General features: G+C 40.2%; 1 protein-coding gene across 1 annotated transcript in view; it reads left to right on the top strand.

Moving 5' to 3' along the window:
• Window positions 1-23794, top strand: part of lrp1bb (low density lipoprotein receptor-related protein 1Bb) — a gene marked incomplete at its 5' end in the record, with an annotated part of 183744 nt that overhangs the window by 60544 nt on the left and 99406 nt on the right. The window contains 5 exons of the mRNA XM_083682704.1: window positions 989-1111; window positions 11481-11618; window positions 20610-20729; window positions 21209-21337; window positions 23116-23373. Of these exons, the coding sequence (XP_083538830.1) occupies window positions 989-1111; window positions 11481-11618; window positions 20610-20729; window positions 21209-21337; window positions 23116-23373 (768 nt within the window). The remainder of the gene's footprint in view (window positions 1-988; window positions 1112-11480; window positions 11619-20609; window positions 20730-21208; window positions 21338-23115; window positions 23374-23794) is intronic.

The raw sequence follows: 23794 nt of genomic DNA, 5'->3' as shown, positions 1-23794 counted from the left end.
GTTTTATAATTTAAGATAATGAATGAAATTGCTAGATTTCATCTGTGGATTAGAGGGGGAAAATAAATGAGATGTTTGACCTTTTCAGATTTATCCCAGGGTAGTGAATTTGCTTGAGGGCACCAGGGCAGAGAGCAGTGGTGCGTTGAATTATAACCATCCTTTCACACGCTGCTATCTTCGTCACCTGCTCCCTCCTCACATAAATGAGAAATACAGTGTGAGGGAATCTGTGCAGTACCTTTGGGTGTAAGAGAGTTATGCTTTGAAACAAATTACTGGTTCTCCTTTAGGAATGGAAGAGCTATAGTGGTAGGTCACATTGTGGTGTCAAAACTTTAGTACAGCATGTGTCACTGAATGTGTCTGAATGAGTCTGGCAGCCACTGGCAAGAAACATGTCAACACACTGACAGATGCCTGCTATTGAAAGGTTGTGAAGAGTCTTTAGCTGACCAGGCTTTCACTCCGTTGAAATAAAGACACAAGACATATGGGAGAAGAATGACCACATTGTAATGGGTTGCAAAGCGATGGAGCGTCTGTCTTTTGTTGTCACACTCGTTTGAGTTTTCTACAGAAACAAATGTGTGGGTGTGCTTTAAGGCTCTGTGTCGCATCTTTTATCTACTGTGCTACTTTTATATTTGTTGTCAAGCTAAATCCAGTGTGGGTCCATTGAGCCAGGTGTTTTGTACTAAAAGTGTTTTCAAGAAATGGTCTACTCACAACAATCATACATTTGGTTTGAAGCAGTGATGGCAGACCATATCCACAATTTGTACATCAGCATTGCAAGGCATACGGAGGACGATAATGTTAAGCATGTAATAAGATCACTTAAGTCACCCCATTTTACTACTGCCTCATGCTTAACACAGCTCCTGACCTTGCACTACAGTTACATGTTTTGAATGAAACATGTCAGTCATCCATCTCATTTCTTCATGACACATCTCCCCTCTCCACCCTCTGTCTCTCCATCCAGAGCCTATCTTGTGTGACGTAGGGGAGTTTCACTGCCATGACCAGCTAACCTGTGTCCCAGAGGGCTGGCTCTGTGATGGTGAACCAGACTGTCCAGATGCCTCAGATGAAATGCCAGACAGATGTAAGTAACTCATGACTCATTCATCATACACACCAATCCCTCCAAGGTATTCATATTTCATATTTAGCGGTCTTGCCTGTCTGAACACACTCTACCTGCAAATCCAGACTGTAGAAATTGGTATTGCATCCCAACAGCCATTTGAGATTGGGAAGCAGATAGCATCATCTGACAAAGATGACATTGCAATTGTAGATAAAGTAGCTTGTATTGCAGCCCTGTTTACAATGGAGAAGACCTGATCATTTTCACCTTCACCAGTTGTCTCTTTCTGAGACGATGACTTTTAATTTTGTGCTTAACCATTGCACCTATCCCAGGTTGCAGTAAGCCAGGTGTTTTCTCCTCCACCCAGTATTTCATTATCATTTAGATTAATCATGTTGGCGCCATTTATTTACCATGCCCATGGATAAAAAGCTCTGCATATTCATCATGGGATTTCATCACAGCTCATTATCATGGATTATGTATTGATAGAAAAAGGAATTAGATCAGCTTTGTCCTTACACACACAGGAACAATGCAATTAAATCTGGTTCAAACCATTGCTCCAGCTCTTCTCCATGTACAAAATACAGCCTTTATATGGGATATCAATAAAGGCACTAGCCATGCATTATTACGTAGAACCATTTAAATTGAATCCTACTTTATTAAAACATTTAAAGTAAATGTGACTATCGTGGGTGTCTTTCTCCAGCCAAATGCAATGATTGCATGCAGCTATTGCCCTCCCCATCTTTGAGAAACTGTCATGTCACCATTGGCTTCTCCCTGCTTTGCCTCTCTCGTGTCAGGGAAGTGTAATCACCACATCTGAAGGCACGGGGGGAAGTGCAGCCTTGCATTCCATTACCCTGAGACTAAAGGGGGGCACTGGTCTACCCACTCAGGCATAGCCCCCCAGGGACTGGACAGCAGACAACGGTTATCGGGGGAGCTGGAAACAGCCCGCTTTCCTGTAATGGCTAAAAACAGCGAGCAAAGTGGCAATTCTGCAGCTCCCGAAGCAGACGCTCTCTAGCTGATTAAGAATTAAAACATTTCAGGGTTTGGAGACATAACATCCTTGGGCTACTGTTTTGAGACACTTTACTATAAGTGTGTATGACTAGCCTACCATACAGTATTTAGCATAGTATCACAAACAAATTACATTCATGACAATTATATTATGTGTCAAGACTGTCTGGAATGATATGTTATGTTGTCGTTTACCTTGCATATGAAAATATGAACACTGATAACGCTCCCTTATACAGTAATTGCATTATAGCCATAGGCTGTTCGTGTCCACTGTGCAGTTGGGAATATTGAGGGTTATAGGCCTAGAACGGTGTATGCCCTGAGATACAAACAATTATAATACTGTCAGTGTTTGACTTGCCTTGGTGCCATTACAATCAACGCTATGGTTTTTGATGTTGAGGGATATGGAGTCCCCACCGAATCATCTGATTGAATTATCATGCCCAGAAGATCAAACCATAAAAGGGTCAGTAGCTGCCTTCAATCGTGGTCATGGAGCGTTGGCAATACGCCATTTAATAACTCTGATTTGGCTTGACCCATTCAACACAGATGTTGATCCCAGTTTCCCAGGCAAAGGCAGAGAGAGGGGAACTCTTCAAAGAATGAACTCTTTAAAGAAGAAATCTCTCCATGGGGGTTCCCAGAGTTATTCCCCAGTGTTCAATTGGGGGGGGGCAAGATGAACCTGAGGAGAAACCACCCATGATACAATTTGATTTCACTGTGAATTTTCCTTTTCACCATGAAGAATAACAGAATATGACTGTTAAAATGATTACTTATTTATGTATAGAGTGTAATGTATTTTTGAGAAGTTAATGTAGTCATTCCCCTTGAGCCACATGTGTTATTCCAATGCTCATCATAGCTTGCCAATTTGTGCCTGATTCTGTCATATTTACAGCATTTCCTAAACCCTGCTGATATTAGAGATGGTACTCTCTCATGATCAAATGTTTTTACTCGTAAGTCAACATTATGACAGTTAGGCAGCACCCTGGTCCCATTGATAAAGCTATGCTGAGTGATAAATAGCTCCTTCGGGCAATTTCTTTCTGGCACATATCATGTTGAAATAAATGTATTGTAAATGTATCTATTCCCTGGAAGAATTGGCACCCTAGGACTGAGGTTTAGGGGGTAATGTAGCGTTGCACCTTGTTATTAAGCTGAAGGACAGGCCTTCTGCATTATGTAATGTTTACCTTTACAGCTCTCTGGGTGCGAAGACACAAGCCCCGATTGACTCATTGAATTTGAAACGTCTGACCATGAACTCATTTACATTTATACATGCAAGGAATACACAGCATATTTTGACAGCTGTTTTTTGCGTATAAACTGTAGTATTTTATGTACTTGTAATGTGCATGACTTGGCTTTCTCATAGTCTTCCCCTAGATAAGGGGAGAAATGTGCCTCAGGTGTTAAAATGCTTACAGGTTGTGTAATGACAGCTCTGTCACTTCATTATTTAGTATGTGATTGGAGTGCCACCGTTGGAGCAGAGGTAATTGGATCTCATGTTTAGTCCCTCATCCCTACATCTGAAGCCTCCATGTGATAGGGATCAAACACAGCCCTGAGTCATTTAGCCCTCATTATCATCAGGGGTTCAGCTCACAATGCCATCAGTGTCTTTAACCTGCCATGTGCATCCTGTTCACTTGTGATATAAAACCACATTTTCACATCCAGAGGGGAGGGTTTTTGTTCGGAGGCTGACGGCTTCGAAAATAAGCCTTTTAATTTAGTGGCACTGTCTCCCCATTTGGAGCAGGGCTCATACACTTCCCCAGGCTGAGGCCATCTGTTTGTGGGGAGCGGAGACACATACACAGCACAACAAATATGGTTTGTGTGTGTGTGTGTGTGTGTGTGTGTGTGTGTGTGTGTGTGTGTGAATGCGTACATGCGTGCGTGCATATGAGGGTGTGTGTATGTGCGTCCGTGCGTGCGTCCGTGTGTGATTGCAGAGGGGCGTGTGTGTGTGTGTGTGTGTGTGTGTGTGTGTGTGTGTGTGTGTGTGTGTGTGTGTGTGTGTGTGCAGATCGGGTGTGTGTTTGTATGTCTTTGTGTGTGTGTGTGTGTGTGTGTGTGGGGGGGGGGGGGGGGGGGGGGGGGTTGTTGGTATGCTTAAGGCCTGCTGTTAATCTGGAGGTCAAATCATCTCACCTGAATAACTCAACAAGCAACAAGTGAGAATGAGAACCAGACTGTGACAGATATATATTTGCTTTCCATGGAGCAAAAAACTATTAGAACTACATTTTAATTTGATGAAAACTGTAAAGTTGAAAATTGCACAACAATTCTTTGGGAAGTTATTAATTAAACATTATGAATGTCGACTGTTGTGACTGTTTACAAAAGGCTGCATTGAAAACATTGATCATTTAAACAATAATGAGTAAAACTCCACTCTTACATTCCTGGCATGTCAACACAGAAGTGTATTTATAAGAATGATATCCGTCAAGTCTATTCATATGATAGATTATGTTTTTTCTTTCACAAAGTGGCCGTCTACCTTTGCCTTTTGTGTTGAGCTGTTAAATCCTTTGGTGTGATGCCTTTTAAATTTGAATGCAACATAATTATACCTTTTTAATCAATAAACTATGAAAACTAATGGGAGAAGAACCCGGTAATTTCAAATGAAAAGCTTGAGAATCTCCACAAAGCCCCAAAATGGCCAAACATGAGAAGTCCATTGGTGTGACAGATATGTCCAATGGTATGGCACCATTTTCATGTCAATCCAGAGGGCACAGCTGTCACACCAGTGAACATGTTCTCATAATAACCCAGTATAAATGGTGCTTTACATCATGAATGTTTTATCATTCTGAACATTTAAAGTGATGCAGGGTAGATTTTATGCATATTTAATATTTTTTCAACAATCTACAAGGCAATTATCCTTACAAGGAAAATTAGAGCGTGTGTCCACTGGGCATACCATCTTCCACACGTTCCTTTCTCTCCATAGCAACTATAGGGTGTAAATTCATATTGATAAGGCATAATGTCCTTTTCTTCATAATGATCACACCATGCTTCCTTGTCTCCCAATCTCTGCTTTGACAGCTACTATTTTCCTCTTTTTAATTCCCTGCATGTGTGTTGTAAAGGACAACATCTCCAGCTTGTCATCTGAAGCCCCTAAGAAAGAGCATATTTTATAACCTGACAGTCTTGCTGTCATGGAACCATAGTGTGACATCTAAGTACTAAAGCCTACATTACCCCCCTGCTGCTACAGCAGAGAAGTTGGTGTCAAAGCACACTGAGCTTTGAGTCTCCACAAACACAGCTGACAGACGTCTGAGAGAAAATAATAGTGCCAATAAACCATTAGAATGGATTCATTGTTGTTTGTGTTGCTTGGCCAGGATTTAACTGTGATGAGCATAAATCAATATATGAACTACAACCATGTTTTGTTTTCATAATATACTGTTAGCAAAATTGCACTAGAAATTATCCTTCAGTACCATGTGTTACAGCCAGTCATGATCAGAAACACAGTTTAAACCCATCTTATTCTAAGGGGTTGGATTTTAGCCAAATGTTTTTGAGGTAAACAGTAGCCTACTCCCCTTACTTAACTTCTGTTAAAATGTGCACCCCACGGTTGTCATTGAAATGCCGTGACACACACTGCTTTTTACAGAACATTCTGGATGTATTGGATGAATGGTTCCACCTCAAGCTTTAAAAAATATGTTTTTCATGGCATTACTGCTTTTTATTGGGATAGAGACAGTAGATATTGACAGGAAGGATGGGTGAGATAGAGGAGGGATGACATGCAATATATGTCAAGATTCAGGTGTGTCATGCTTACGTGGCATGCGCTTTAGTGTGCAATGCCACTAAGTGCCCTGGTTCCACCACAAGGTTTTCCCATTGTTTTGTGACTTGCTACTTATACATAGCCATATGTCTAACCACAGCCCTGGCTTTAGTTTGACCTGTGATTTGACCTCTGATTTGTTCCAATGGTATCGATTTACCAATTATTTCCTAATGGGCTTGGAGAATTGACAACAATACTGCACAATTTGTTGTTAACAGATGATTGTTTTCAGAAAAGATTGGCTGTAGCACTTCTGACAAGAATATATGTATTATTCATTTGAAGTCACCCCCTTAACAATTAGATTTGAACATTTGCATAAAATTAGCCCTAGAAAACATTTCTTAACACAAATTATGTCATCATTTTGCAAATTATATTCATTTGGCTTTTCTGTGTTTGCTGTGTTATTTATTTGAAATGCAAGCTCTTGTGTATTGGCCTCGGCCCCAGTCCTCAGTGTTGGAGGGTGATGTATAGGGGTTTTATTGTACAGTGACTGGTTTTGAATTTGATGTATTTACAATGGATATGTTGTCAATGTACATATGAGTTATGAATGCACAGTGAGCTTGATTGCAGCTGACATGTTGGTTATAATGCACACCTTCTTGCTTTTATGCACACCTATCAGTTTTAGTACAAAGTGATGCTAATTTGCTTTACAAATTGTAACGGTCTTGTAAGATACATTATGCAGGACTGCTGTGGTAGAAAGATTTTGTTTGGTTTGAGTCTCGTGTGCATTAGAATAGTATCTCTATTGGTATCTATCCATTCTGAAAGCCAATATTGCCAAGTAATTTCAGTAACTTAAAAGTTTGAAAACTATTTTATTGGTCAACCATTGGGTTATTCTTGCAATAGTAATGGAATCTCAGATATTAGTGAATAGTTAATGAAAAAAATAATAACTGTAATGTTAAGGTAACTTGAGGAGATGACATAGCATCTAGACAAAAAGGCTTGCAGCTAATCTTGCTGACATTTGAAGATGAAATCACAGGGACATCAACATGAATGCCACTGCCACTCAGAAATAACACAGACTGACTAGTCATGATGCAAAGCACAGCTTTTACTATACTGTACTGAAAATATGTTAGAATATGATATTTTTCAGGTGAGTGAGCAGATGTGAATCATTGGCCCACCCACACTCTAAGAGGTTTGCTGCCCTTAAACAATATTATTTTTTTAGAAGAGAAAAAATATACTCTAACCCTAAAAATGAAAAAGAACAAAGAATCAAACCTAACTGCTGAGATCTAGTGCAGTTTCCATCCAAGAGTCCTACAACAGTGTGTCCAGGATACAACTCTTGACACCTACAGATTTCCCCCATCACAGTTGATGCTCCAGTTGCTGCCTTGGGCGGGGGTGTGGAGCTGTAAAGCTTGTGTCGGGAGTTCTCTGATGGGTGGAGGAGGGAGGAAGTGAAATAATACTGGGATGTGCTGAAGCAAGGTGGGCGACTGTGAAACCATAAAATGGAACCTCAGCTCTTATATGCCATCGGAACAATTTGCCTCTGTCCAAGGTCAGACAAATACAGAGCAGAAGCTCATCCTGGCCGACTGCAACATTTCAAATGTCAATGACCTGAAGGTCATGGAGAGAAAAAGGTTATAAGGGAGTACTTTTTCAGGTTGTTGAGGCCAGTTTTGGAAGTCTGTGAGTACAGTTTACTGATGGTGCTGTGATCTGCTGGCCCTCATGGATACATGTGTTGCACCATTTATTACTATCCAGTGTTGTGAGATATTTGTCGCAAGTTATTGGTCAACCACAACATGGCATACCCCAAATGTCCTCTTCCTTAATATAAATATACTTCAGCATGATCTCTAAAAGCTTGAAGACAGTCACAATGCCACACATAGGGAATGAGGTGAGAAGTTTACCATACCCAATGCAGCTGAAGTCAGCACACAGTATGTATCACTCATGTATCACACCCATGTAAACCTACAGTGCAGAAGCAAACATCTTTGAGAACCTTTTTTTTTTACCAAGTGAGTTGGCTAAGGAGTGATGTTCTAATTTACAACAGCGACCTGGGAAGAGCAGAGAGGTTGAAAGATACAATTGATAGCTGATGCGAAGGTGGCAGTGGTACAATGATTGTTCAGCTTGGGTATTTAGTCAGAACACTGGGGTTATCACCCCTACTCTTGCAGTTGCCATGGGATTTTTAATGACTACTGAGCGTTACAGCCTCTGTTTACTATCTGACCCAAAGGATGGCACCTTTGTAGAGTAGTGTCCCTGACCACTGCCATGGAGAATTTGGCTACCCTTAGACCAAAAGTGAAGTGCCCCCTAATGGCCCTCTAACACTACTTCCATCAGCATCTGGTATTTCAGTCATGCATAGCTTCAGAAGAAAACTGGAAATTCTGGGTTTGTATGGCTGCCAGTGAATTGAGAAGACTAAGACAAGCTGGGATTTGGCCCCTGGTCTGCACAGGTCACTACAGTTGTTAGCAAATATGTTTTACATGGTGGAGAGAGTGACAAGGTAAGGGCCAAGAGAAGCTATGCATGATGCTTTAATCACCAATCAAAATAATCCATTGGCAGATTTGGCACATTTCAAATCAAAATGAGAAACCGTGAAGAACAGAAGAGTTCAATGAGCTCCCTACTGATTGATTCTAATTTATTTTCTTCTTAGAATTCATCAATTCACATATCGGTGGTACAACCCTGATGAAAGTGATAATCATAATGAACATAGCCGCTGAAATTTCAGCCAGGAGGCTTTCATTTCACATTAAATTGAGGGATTATCCAGTCCCAGATGATTTCTCTTCATTGACTTCTTCAAAGTGGGTAAATATCACCATGGTTTTTAATTAAAAAATACTATGTGGAAGAGGATAGGAGATTGATGATTTATTTTGGCAGTGGACTGGAATATGACTAATGACGAATATGCCTAGGACCAGAATATGACATCCCATATATTCTTTTAAGTTAATAAAAAGGACCCCCCCCCACAAAAGACCTGATTAATTTTTCGCTTTGAATATAGTGGACCTACTTAGCCTATGTGTGAGCTCATTGTTCGTGGAAAAACATTTGATTTCCTGAGCCTTTAGCCTGTAGTCTTTTTTTGACTGAACCCTGTGTAATTGAGAATGATATTTCCTTCGCTGCAACATTATGCTAAGGATATATTACCCTCACAGGTGTGTGGTTGCCTTATTGTCTTGTATTATTACCCTATGAATGCGAATGATTAATAATTAATCGTATAGAAAAACCACAACAACAAAAACAAAAATAGTGTACAGAACATGGTTACAGTTTCAATCAAGGGAGGACACTAGGAGTATGTGTCCAAGCTATTCCTTGGTAGGTACAGTACTGTACAGTATGATGTTTAAAACATTTTTGGAATGCACTGCAGAGGAACTTATATGATTTGCCCATGTTTACAGTTTTCACAGTGTAAAGAATAAACATCTCACTAATAGATAGAGATCATTTTCACGTCATTGAAGGATACATCTGTCTGTAGCTCTTGGTTTTGTGATTAGACTAGTATTTAAGTGTGCATGGCTGTTTCATCCCTGGACATGATTAATTTATGAATCAATTATTGAGAATCTGGAGCTGTGCCACTCCATTCCACACTTGCTGCCTCTCTCTTCTATATGTCCATTGAAGACTTGTCATACTTAATTTCCGTCAACTTTATTATCTCTGCTGGATGCTTGAATCCTTTTCTTCCTTTTTTTTTTTTTTTTTTCACTTTTTAAACATTTATTTTAACTTTTCATGGACCCACCGGAATAAGCAGAGTGTGGTTCGTAGTTTGGTGCTGGGCTGAGCTGAGAGAAGTGATTCTCATCATCTCTCAGCTGTAGAGAGACCATCTGTGTGCTCCTGCATGGTGGATCAAAATCACTGAATATTCATCCCCTCCCTCCCATCGCATTAGATCGGTGCACACGCAGTGAGAGAATTGGGAGAGGTTGACAATGCTGTTACGTTGTCAGAGACCTACACATTTCTGTGTTAACTACCATGATAATAAACTCTATGGAAAAAAGGATTTGCTGTTCAGAGATTTGGATACATTATGGTAACGTGTACGAGCAGTGAATATGTAATTTGAAAAGCATTGGCCAGTATCAATACCATTTGTAATCCAAATTGACCAGGGTCAGTCGGTATATGGCACAGTATAATCTCTATTAAAATGAAGCTGCCGCCAATCTGATATAAATAGAAACATGTAACCTAAAAGATTGGATGTTAACACTCAGGTCTCAGAGGAAAAGTGTGAAAAGAGCACCGTTGATTAGTCTGCCATTTTCCTCATGTATGAAATATGAACTCTTGGAGTAGAGGTCACTTATATTTGACTTTCCTAAATATAGCATATCCTTGGGCCTGTGGAGATGTCTAAGAGAAAAAAAATTCTTCTTTAAAAAAGATCTCATACCCACTAACTGTAATAAAGAAGGCAGGAGAGTTAGAAGCGATGGTTAAAATGAATCATTATTGTCTCGATGCAGACGCACTTCTACAGCTCCACAAATCTCCCCTTTAAATCAATTGGGAGCGACAGCCCTCTATGTAATGGCCACCTTAATTGTGGCATCATCCTGCCTTATGAAGTATAAATGAAAGCTGTGAATAAGTAATCGTTCTGTGAAGACAGTTCAAGTGCTCTTGAAAATGAGTTCGGAGGTACAGGAGAACTCGGGGGGGTTTGTAAGAGATCCCGTCACGTGAGCCATAAATCTTTTGTTAAGTGGCTGTGTTGCCATTATGGTAATTGATACCAGTGTAGTTAAGGTGCAGTGTGACACATTTACAGTGCTGGTGCTGTGGTCAGGTGTGTTTTATGTGCTTTTGTGGCTGCTGCCATGCCAATGAGGGTCACCTATGTGCCTCATGAATCCTTAAACAGCTGCTCTCTGCTGTTTGTGTGGACGGGAGGGACTGGGCCCACTCTGTTTTAGGTATCAGTGTGGTTCAGGAGCATGGCTGCGTACCAGTGCACTGAACATCTGTTGTGTGTAGAGAACAATGCTGTCAAGTGTAAACACATTTGCATACGCAGACTCTCGTGCCTCCAATATATTTACCCCGATGTGCACCCGTGAATATCAGCACTTTGAGAAAGGAGTGTGCAGTATGGAGAAAATGTGCCTTCACATAAATACTAATAATATAATGACAATGAAAAATACATACAAGTACATTATTTTCGCAATGATAAAGCTATTTGTCCCAGTTGGTGTTATTCATTGCCATTAGCTTAAAGACGCTCTGATATAGCTTCCTAGTTTCACTTTCTGAGTGTACATTCACAGTATTCGGATTTTGAATTAGCAGTTACATTATGAAATATCCTGTGATGTTCTCTAGAATGTAGCTAACATACAGTATTATCACAAATTGCTTGTCATACAGGGCTTGTAAGATTAACATTGACTTGCTTCTCTCTTTTAGGTGTGGGGGAGGTGGTGGTCAGATGTCCCCTCAATCACATACAGTGCATTGGGACTAGAAAATGCATTCACTTTAACAAGCTCTGCAATGGGGCCATAGACTGTGCGGACGGCTTTGATGAAGGAGTTCACTGTCGAGGTAAGAACTGACAATAATACCTTACTCAAGTTGATGTTTAATTTTGTGACTGAATGTCAATGTGCCTAATGAAAAGAACTGGAATGTTGAACCTTTGGTAGCATGGACCCCAATAACGATGTCTTTACAATAGTGATCTCTTTTCTTAATATTGTACTATACTTATAAATACAATACAAAAGAGCATCATTTCCTATTACAGTATGGTCTCATTAATTGCCAAAATGCATTTTCATTGTGGCATTGTAGTTGAAATGTTGTCCTTTGTAGTTACAAATCTGTGAGTGCCAAGGTTACTTCATATCAGCCTGGTTGTCAGAACAGGTGAGTGGCACAGCGGGTCAGTATCACCAGGTGTTATGTTGTACACAGGTTGTTGTTGCTCACAACATTCTAAGCTGCAACACCAAGCTGCTATAGACACCTGGCCTCTGTGATAGGACAATGCCCACACAGCGGGCAGTGCTCACTGGCTGCCCATTAGCTGCAGTCTAGCCAATGCTGTAACCTTTGCTGACCTGGAAGACAGTGGAGTCACAGTGGGCTTTGCCAGTGTGTCAGTGCTAGGTGAGGATCTTGGCCTTCGATTCAAGGAGTAGTTGAAAATGATCCAAAGGTCCATTCAGTGGGATGGCAGAGACTGGCTGTTCCAATGCGCTCTGCTAGAATAATGCTTGCACTGATAAATTGGCTTGCTGTGTTTCCCCGGAGAAAGACACTGGAATTGAATTAATATCGATCTCAAAGTGGTTGACATTGTAATAGAGCACTGCATAAGTGTGTTTGTTTTTTAAAAATCCTCTTAAAATGTATGATTTTGAATGACTATCACTGCCAAAGTGATCTCAGGCAGTATTTGTTGAGTCTGCTGTTTAACTGGTGAATAAACCACTATATCAAAAGAAGCTCCCATTGGCCAATGAGATTCATATAGTACAATGCACTGTAGCAATTCTCTGCCAACTAGCATCACCTGTCTAACTTTAATAATCTTTACAAAGACATTGTTCAAGGATGGGTAAGAATAACCTTTACAGCAAAGATCCATGGTTTGAACATGTTACGGTGGCATTATCTCTTTAGCTCTATCTATCTGGATATATTCTTGCTCAAGCTATCCATGTGGTACCTCCCAGTCGCAGAGGGTATGACCAAGCAAGACTGTCCATTATTGATCCATGGAGCGGCACTACAAAACCGTCTCATTTAGCTTGAGTGGCAGTGACCTTCTATTAAGTTCAAGTTGGGACACATATGTTCATGCACATACAGAACAGGGAGGCAGGAGGAATTTAGGTCACCAAGAGAAGTTTGAGAGAACCAGCTGGATCTCTGACAAAACTTTTTTTTGCCGTTCTCTTATGAATATACATGTAGAAGTCCCAGGAGGACAGAATGCAAAGGTGCCCATATGGGAAACTACTAAACCCTTCTCTCTCACCTTCAAAAACCTGTTTATTTTTAATCACACATACTCATAGCAGTGCTGGAACTTCTCATCGGAGCACATGATCAACATTTTCCACTGAGCCACCTGGCACTGTTTGCTCAGAACATTTTGCAAAGTGCCTTGACTTTCTGAGAGCACAGTATACAGTATCTAGCTCTTTTACAGGTGCAGTGGATGGGACATAACAAACTACAACCTCACCTACACACCCACGATTACACCACACTACACACAATCCTATTTCAGACCACGCAGTGATGATACTGTAGCAACAGTGATAACGATGATCACAACTACTACTAATACACTGGATACATCATTGTACAGTGGAACAGTTAATCCATACTGTTGAAATTCAAAAGTGCATAATGTGGAAAACACATACATGAATATAAATGTTTACGACCCAAAGTGATTTATGGAGGATTTAGTAGTGTTACATTTTAAGGAGCTCAAATAAATTCAATTATTTTTTGTAACTATGTTCTATTAAAACCATTTACTCACAATTTATAGTTTAATTGAGGGTATTAGTTCATAATTATTCATAGATGTGAGAATAACCCAGGCATTTCAAAATGGCTCATTTATTGCTAATTAATGGCTATTTCATTACATTTTCAACTAATTGAGCAGTCAATGCATGATACGTATTTCACAGGGACAATACAATTGTTTCAATACTTTGCATGAATTATTTAAAACATACTAAGAAATGCATAACAAGTCCTCCAGAATGGCCTGTTTAGCACAAAGTGTAACAATGTGCACACAATAATTCTCACTTGACAATAACAAGCCAATTATTTTTGACTTTTCTATTAAGAGCACATTGGGTTCAGTAGTTATACTTTAGGTAGCAGCAGTTATTTCAGCCGTACTGTATTAACATTGGCACTGAAGTACTGTAACAGAACTAATTTTATTGTGAATGACAGTAATGTAGGCATGGCAAACGAGAACAACATCACATAACCATAAGTCCTCTTCTGGAGAGCACTTACCAGTGAACATGATTACCACTACATGCACACATATTTCATTGGACATCCAATGTCAGCGTTAGCCAGTTACATTTATGGAAGCATTCTGACTAGCTTTTTAACAGAAAATATGACTCCAAGAATAATCCTCCAAATGCCTTAAAACATTACAGTGATGAGGTGTATCTGCCATCAACACTGCACTGTTTTGACAGGCTTTTCTCCATCTGATCCACAGGAATATGGACCTCTCAATGCGGTGTGGGGGTAAACTGTGCTTTCATCTGTGGAGGAACACTGTGCTGATTCTCATGTCAAACCCCTACCTGTCAAGAGTCTGTCTGCGCTGGTTTGCCTTGTTCAAGAAATGGCACATTTCACAAGTCGACTGCTTTCATGACTTTTAAGCATCTAGACATTTTAACCTTACTAAATGTCTAAATGGTGCGAGCCACCTTTGTTTTTGGAGGATTGTCACAACAGTGCAAACTGTGTTTGTTGTGGTTTTCATTTTACCTCTCAATGGGATAAACACCTTCCATCATTTTGTGTTGACACCGAATAAGTGGACCCAGGCAGTCTCTAAGTGTTACAAATTGCCTGAGTTTTTTCTTCGTTTTTTTTTCTCCCCAGAAAAGATACATTTATTAATAGATAAAGCAGCCTTGACAAAATAATGAAAAACATGTCACACATGTATTCTCTCCCCTCCTACTGCCTCTCAACAGCATTCAATTATCTCACTTGATTAACTTTTCATTACTGACAATTCCAACAAACAAACAAACGTTACCCTTCGGGGCGAAAGAAGCTATGATAAGAAATGTCCCTGTTCCAAAAAATGACTAGCCATGAATACAGTACAAATCATTTCCTGGTTTCTTTGTAGCCTGGAATTGTGGTGCCAACCATCCTTATAGAGGCAACTATTAATGACATTTACGTAGGTTCAGCCAGGGCACTTTAAGGAGAAGGGCAGCTGGCTGTCAGGTGACGGACAGCTGTATCCACGTATGAAAGAAAGCAAACACATCACATGTTCATGGGACTAGGCTTAAAAGAACCGAGTTATGCAACACTCCACCATGGTTAAACAGTGTTTTCGCCACTGGCTATGCGAGTTCATTTTGGTCGTCCCACCCACCGCCCCAGCTTCTACTTGCAGATTCGCTCTGTGTTTTTACCTACCTATGGGAGGGTTTCAGTTTATGCCTTATAATATTGTATTTAATGTTGTTAAACTTCAGGCGTGGAGCTATATCATCCAATTACGCCAAATCTAATGTATTACCATTTTCATTAAACTTCTCAAAACAACGTAAGTGTCCTGACTGAAGCATATTTATACTGCTCTAATGAAATGGACAAAGTGACGAGTGAGAGGACAAAGTGCTACTACTCACATTTACAACGCCATATTGTGAGGTGATTGGTTGGTTTTATTCATATTATGACAATTGATATGACTATTGTTAGACTGATTTGGTTGTCACCATGGGTTTATTCTATTTTGGTCACACTTCGCATGCAGAAACACAACAGCTAATGTCCGACACTACAAGTCAATTTCCGGGGGGTTATTAAGGAGGATCTTCAAACTGAATTTTGCCGTGGTGGCTAGAGGTGGTAGATTTCACTAAACTTACGCCCAGCTCCTAACATTGCACAGTGAAGTGAAATACAATCAATGCGCAAGGTAATCTGTGAGCGATAAGTGATGACAATTGGTTATTCAGAAAGTCAGTTTCTTAACACAAATATGTTGTGTATAAAAAAGTGAATATGAGAATATGTGTCATGTTGTGCAGCAATGGTCAGTCAAATATAGAGTTAGAATTTTAAGTTTGGATGAAATATGACATTTTTGTGAAATGTAGATTATGCATGTTTTGTTTATTTTCATGGATATTCATATCTCATACAATCCCAAATGTGTTTGACAAGTTTTTTCATTGGTTTGGTTGTGAACTGCCAAGCTCCAATGCAGACTGTACAAACAATGACAGACTCTCTGAATCAATATTTTATGCATTTCACTTCGTTGATTCACAGTCTGGTGAGATATTGTCACTCATATCATTACTCTCCTTAATGTGGGGAAACAATCTGGTTTCATCAAATCCTATTACAGAGGATTTTCCTCCTCAGGAGTGGGCTGAATTAAAATTTCATTGTGTGCTGGAAGATTCCGACACTCACACACATGATATTTCCGATATTTAAGGGCATGTCAGCAGCTTGGCGGTGCACCAATTCTCAAATCCCTCTGAAAATTGTGTTTTGAGGGATTAACAACATTTACTGTCACATTTGAGCCCCAGTTTTGAGCCGTGGGATTACATTTCTCAAAACGACATGTCGTACATGTACATGTATTGCTCAATTTTGATACATTCTACACTGTCTGGACAGTTCTGTGTCAGATCAAAGCCGACGCACTTAAGTTACTTCAATAACTTTTTTTTTTTACAAAATAAATGTATTTTCATGCCCTCTTCTACAGACAATTGCATGTGTTATCAAAATCTGGTCCAATCATGTGGGAAGACAAGTTCCTCCTTTCTAATGTGTGAACCTTGTTACTCTTGCCAACCCAGAGGACACCCAGGTTGGTAAGACTGCAGAACAGGTTAGACTTTTAATTTGGGGGCAGGAAATCCATGCCATGCTTATTAAAGGTCCTTCAGTTGAAGACGGCCATGGCTTCTGTGTTGGGTCAGCATCTTAATTTTGTCCCACATTAATTAGAGGCCTTGAGAGCAAACAGAGAGGTTGTGTAAAGGATGGCCTTCCAGAGACAAAGGCCATGTAGATCCCAGAAGGGATTATAATTAGGCCAGAAGGGGGGGAAGTTCACTGTTAGCCTGGGCTTACCCTCTATTGCCCATAGTGAACCGCCATGTTTGTGTTGGCAGAGTAGCAGTGCCACAATCACTATGCATGCCATGCCATCTGTGTGGCCTCTTGTGGGGGAGCTGGGCTAGCTCTGTTAGGGTGTTCTCAGGTGGATGTCTATATTTGTCTGTCTCTTTATGATACTATTAATCAGTGGATTAGAATTTAAAATGCGCTAACATTTTGCATTTCAAAATCAGAATGTTATGAGTAATTGGTTTGAACATTAGTGTGCAGCATCACATTGAATTAGTATGCATTAATTAAAAAGGTATCTAGAGTACAGTCAATGCACTACAGCAGAATTATTTACAATCTATAGCATGACAGACATCTCCAATATAGTATACGGTTTATTAAACGGTTTGATCAGAACATGCATTATGATTGGTCGAGATGCGTTTGAAGCTGTGCTTTATTCCCTGATAAAGTAACATCTATGACATGTTTTGCCTGTTTACCATACATTGCAGTTATTTCCCTGTGCACTCGAATTACGAAGATTTGTTCATCACGTTACCTTGACAACGGTGGTTGTTTTGAGAACTATATTTCTGAGTCCAAATTAAATACTTAAGGCATTGTTTCTTGTCACAGTTCATTATTTTGTTTTGTACCGTTGTTTCATCATAGAAAAGTACTTCTGAAGGACATTTACCTTGAAGTTATGCAAGTATGCTAGCTCCGGTATCGCTTGATGATGGAGGTTGTGATGCGTTCCATAATTTCTCCGGAAATAACATGTTTTCGAAGATCATAAAAAAAAAAAGAACATCTGAAAGGGTGTCCTTCAAGTTTCCCAAGTGTCTTTCTTTGTCTCTTTGCTATTCGAACCACAAAAGGAGGTAAAGAGGTAACACATATTACTGTACTCATCACCCCCCTCCCAATAGGCATTATAATCCATTTATGATCTACTTTGCATCTCTCTGTACATACACTAGTTTGCCCCTGATGCATCAATGGCATCGAGTGAAATAATATGTTTTCAAAAGATTTTACCTGGTACTCAGAACCACCAGCCATAGGTTAGAATCTCATAGAGGTGGAGGTGGCTCTTCACTGACAATCAAACTCTAACATTCTCTTAACTACAGAGAACAAACTAACATACACATATTTATTGTCCTTCAGGATACAGTTTGATTTAAAATAAAAGAGAGACAGAGAGAAGATTGATAACCTATAATATACGTCTATCAGCCAGGGTTTGAACACGGATCTCCCGCGTGGAAGACACAAGTGTCTACCACAAAGCCAAGAGGATAAGCATAACCCTAACCCGTGATTCCAAACCTCTACTACACATTCACATAACTGCACTTCTTCATAGCTGAGACGCATGTAATGTACTAGGATTCTTGTAGAGAACTGATCAAATGTAGGGTTGTGTGTAGATGATTATACTGTTGTATAATTAGGTATAGTCACATTTGGATGATTATGGAATCCAGGGTGTTTGTGCTGTCGTTTCAGCACCAGGGAGAGAAGTAGAAGTGTGTCTGGGTGGAAAATAGATGAACTGCTGTCTGGGAGTAGATATGGGGATTAGGTGTGTGTATATAGTATCTATGCTCAGTGTCTTGTCACTTTGCATGTTCTCTTCCCACAGAACAGGGAAGTGTGCCAGCGACTGTACCAAGCCATGAATGATAAGCACGTCAGTATCATGGGGTATAGATAGAAGGATGAGGAGAAACTGTATGGATGAAAGGTCTTGAAAGAGCACACAGACACACAAAGAAATAAACTGCATAGTCTGATCTGCATGATGTGATTGATTCTGAGTTAAGCAAAACAAGTTACAGGCAATGGTTCTATGTTATGTCATCCTCATTGATACACTTTGTCACTGATAACTACATTATGAAATGTTATTAGTATAAACTAACCAGCTATTGGTACGCAAGAAACAGGCCTTGAGTCATTGTGTGTGTGTGTGTGTGTGTGTGTGTGTGTGTGTGTGTGTGTGTGTGTGTGTGTGTGTGTGTGTGTGTGTGTGTGTGTGTGTATGTGTTTGTGTGTGTGTGTGCGCGCGCGCGCGCATTTCTATAATTTCAAAGACACCTCGAGATTAAATAATCCATCTGAGATGTCTTTAACATTATCAGTTAATGTACTGGATTCCAACAACCACCCAGACAGCTTTTATATTGCACCTGCCATCTCTCAAACAGGCCACTTCATCTTAATGTGTCAGCAAGCTAACAGCAAAGACACATCATGAAAAATTGACTTCTGACGACTATATAAATCTTTAAAGTCTGTACACTCTTAACGTGTCAACTTCCCTGGAATAGATGCATTTTAATTCCTAAAAACAAGACCAATACAAATCTATTTTTCCCGATGGCTCTCCACATATAGTTATGTCTGCTGCTTTGATTATGGTTCAGCATCCTGATTGATGTATAAGTATATGTTGTCACAAGCTGCCTTGGTCTGCCTCAACACTCGCAGATTTTTAAAAATGCCTCATCTAGTGCTCTGTGGTTAGCAATAGAAGAAAACATGTACAATCAATGAATAGCCTTCATCCACACGGCTGTTGTTTGACACTAATTAATTCAGCACTGGCATCTCTATCTTTGAGCAATTAAAACTTTGTCTCTGTTTTGAGGCTTGTTCTATTAAATATGTCACTTATTACGCTGAGTGTTTATCAAGTCTCAAATTGCTGTTCTTTGTTCCATTCTGTACAAAAGAATGGTGTTACACAAAGAACATCAGAACAAATTAACACAATCTCGGAAAATTAGTAGTTGGCCCACTCTCAGAACAGCCACCAGTCACTGTACATGCCAAGTAGGCATGTGTTTCTAGAATGCACAGCTGATGTCTCCTTTGTTGCAACTTCTACAAAGTAATTTTAGACAGCTTCTTATGTATCTGTACTGTACTTTTGAGACTGACAGTGAGACTGACGCTGACAGTGACAGAGACTAGCGCTCTGCTTATGATTCTTGCTGGACTGAGGGGATATAAATGGACATTGTGGGACGGAAGCTATTCATTACCTAACCTGAAAATCATTTGAAGGAAATGAAGGTTTCATAATAAAGACTATTAGGTATTTTATTGTTTGCTTCTAATAGAGTTGTGCTGCAGGCTTAGATACAAGATAGCCTCCACATTTATATAATTGAAAGTTGATGCAGACAGAAAATATTTCAGTTCAGAGTTAATACAAGGTTCTCTAATGCTTTTGTAGAGCTGTTCTTACTTCATAGGCTTTATAATGTGTTCTCACCCAGCTGTGTAGCATTTAACTCAAGGCTCATCACATTTGTGTGCAAGTAAGTGTACAATTGTGTGTGCATTACAATAAGCTTTAGTCTGCAAATTTCTGGCAAACCACAGTGAGTCTTTCACTCCCTCTATGAACTTCTTTTATTTCATGGAGTTCAGGGGCTCTTCTCACTTCTAACTTTTACCACTTTCAAAGTGTTTTGGAGTTAGCAGTTACATGAGAGGCTTTTTTCTTCCCATTTTTATTTCCCAGATACTCTTGCACAACACCTATTAATCGCCGCCTTAAGCTCAGGACTGTCAACCAGGAACGCCAAATTCTTCCACTGATGGGGAAAAAGGGCTTTGAGGAGAGGAAAATCAAAAAGCAATTTACATGTGTTCTCCCCCCCCCCCCCCCCCCCCTCTCTGCAGAGCTGCTGTCAGCTTGCCACGAGCTGCGCTGCCGCTACGGCTGCGTCATGACGAGGAATGGCACCTTCTGTTTCTGTGCCGATGGCTTTGAGGTCGGTGAGGACGGGACGAGCTGCAGAGGTAGGGAACGTTAGCACTGTCGGCCTCCTGCCCAGGAGTGCCTCTCCTTCACCCTCAGCCAAACTTCTCCAATGAACAGGCAGGGGGCCTTAAGATGACAACCAGCTGTCTGTGGGGCCTCCTCTCATGACCCCCGATCAGCTCTGGCTGACAGCTATTGCATGTGACACCAACTTCTCAGAGGTCAATGGTGAACCTCGAGTGAGGTTCAGAGTCAGACTTAACACAGGTTTATTTCCACACTAATGAGATACTTTATGGTGCTATTACTGTATGTAACTAAGCCTTGAGACAACACAGGCCTACCAGTAGTCATCAGTGTGAAGTGTAAGTGGCAGTTTTTTCCAATGGAGTCTCCTTGGTTGTGGAGTAATTATATGTAAGGTGGTACAGTGAGGCCACATTAAGTATACTTTATGTATTTGGGTCATGTTTGAGCACACCTAATTTGTTACATATGACTCTCCCTCTCTCCATAGATCATGATGAATGTGCAGTGTATGGAGCATGTAGCCAAACCTGCATGAACACCTATGGGTCATACAGATGCAGCTGCACAGAAGGATACATCCTACAAGCTGACAGAATGTCCTGCAAAGCTAAACAAGGTAAGGCAACAGTGCATTATAAACAACATCATCTGCATATGTTTCATTTTTATTAATAACTTAGATACAAGGGGTTTGTCCACCATGTAGGGGTTTCGTAGGACTAGTCTGTCTTCACCTTGTTTTACTCAGCTTTGGTGGAGCAAGATTAATGTATTCCACCAGTGACCATATCTATCACCCTCAAGGGAATAGGTAGACATGGTCAGGCTGGGATAATGATAGAATTAATGAGCTCAAGGTTTTAACTGGGAACAATCTCCACTACTTTGTGATGAGACAATACCCAACTTTGGTTTGATTTATGTTACAGTCCAATCCTGGCACCATGTCGAGGCTGGTGAATAAAATAAGTAATTTCCAGTGTTTGGTAGAAAACAAGCAAATGCAGCATTATGCAGTTGTGCTCCAGTGTACACAAATACATATTCCATCTTTTGCTGTGTATTTGTGTATTGTCCATTGTACCATAACTAAGTGAGCATATTTGTGAGATGAAGCTACTGTGTGTCAGATACAGGTTGAAAATAGCTCAAGGCACTGCACACCTAGCTGGGGAGAGGAACACTGTTGCTGCTTTTAATCAATGTGACTGGTGTCCTACCAGGAATAAACTGAATATGATTACCCATAAACTTAACTGAACCCAATGCTCACACACATTAATATTAATTTAGCAGAGACTGATTGCAGTACAGGGATGTAACTATGGGTTTACCATTAGTTGTAAAAGCTCATGAATATATTTTAGAGCACACACTCTCCAAGACCAGACGATGGGAAGCAGTAGAGTATGAAAAACACATTAAAGTGGTTCAGTGTTTAATTCAAGTCTGAAAATCAAAGCACTTTTCTTTTTTTTTTATCAGAAATGTAATTCAATCGTTTACCATCACAGTCTGACACAAGGCTATACGAGATTATATGCAACACTTTATTTTCTCCCATTGCACTCTCCAAACACCACACCTATGCCCAACCTTACATGACATTGCATGAATCACAAATATGTGTTTCTGAAAATGTTATAGATGGCGTCAATGTTGAAATTGATGAGCATTTCATATTTCATATTTTTTTTATGCTTTTCATTTCAGAGAGGGACATTTTATTGAGTGACATGCAGTTGCACATAGAACCGAATCTGTCCCAGAGCCTGTATGAGAGTAGTTTAGCCCCTCCATGCTACAGTAGTAACTCAGAGAATATTGGCTGGACCCTAAAGGTTGATTTAGAGGGATGACACTTAAGATAAGCGGTTTTGAGAGTGGACACACTGATTTATTGCCCATATTAGGAGAGCAGCACCTCACTGGAACTTGTGTGGGGGGGGGATCAGGATAAATCAGGGTTTTTGGGGTGAACTCAGTTGCAGGGAAAGTACACGCTCAATTAGGCAGCAGAAGTAGGTTGTGTTAGCTTACTAAGTTGCTGTACTAAATCCCCTTCTCACTCAAACGAAGGGAAACAGTGTGGGAGAATACCTTGTTCATCGTCCACATGTCCTCAGAAATCAAGGCCTTATGATGCTACATATTCTTGCCGTTCATTTTTGTTTTGATTCCGATGGTTGGTTGTGTTAGTTGTTTTTCTAGGGTGTTTTTCCTGAAAGCTTTGCAGATCATCTTCCATCCGTAGCCTACGCGGGACATGTGGCGATCATACTGTATTGTTTGATGTTCTAAATTACAGAAATGAATTCCAGAAAATCAGCATTCTATACATCTCAACATTCTATGCTGTTCCTATATTACCAATGCATTTTCCTTGTGTTTCAGACCCTGGTGACAGTCCTCCACTACTCCTTATAGGCGGTTCAGATCGAATTGTAACCACACATCTAAACGGATCTAGTCTTCAGATCCTTAGACAGTTGGATACAAATGGAACACTTGCATTGGACTTCCACTACAACGAGGAGGCGGTGTGCTGGGTGGTATACACAGAGTCCTCTGTGCGGCTTCGCTGTGCTAAGATGAAGAATCCGAGTGGCTTTGCAGAGGAAAAGGAAATCAAAACGGTGCAAAGTCTGCAACGTACGTTTTCAAGGATTCACAAACATTCTTTCTTTGTTTTATCTCCTCCGCTCTCTCTCCTCTCATTGTTCAACACACACACACAGTTCTGTCTATCTAGTCTTTTCAGTTACTTTAACATTTTTAATTTCAGGATTGTCAGTATACCACCAGGTAGCTTTGTATGACTATTCATTCGATTACAAATCAAGGTATGTCTTAAGATTTCTTTTAATGGTGTTACGCCCTCAGCTCCTCTGGCAGGGTATTCCAGAGGCGAGGACCATAGACACTAAATGCCGCCTCCCCGTAGTTCTTTGTCTTCACCCCGGGAACAATTAAAAGTGTCAGAGGACCTGAGTGATCTCAAGGGTGCTTCATCCTTGTGATGTACCTGTCCTTGGTCATATGATAACAAATACAGTATATTGATTTAATCAAT

Source organism: Argentina silus (assembly GCF_951799395.1).
Source record: "Argentina silus genome assembly, chromosome: 12".
NCBI classification, from domain to species: domain Eukaryota; kingdom Metazoa; phylum Chordata; class Actinopteri; order Argentiniformes; family Argentinidae; genus Argentina; species Argentina silus.
The sequence above is the reverse complement of the archived record's forward strand: the minus strand, read 5'-3'. Positions and strand labels throughout refer to the sequence as shown.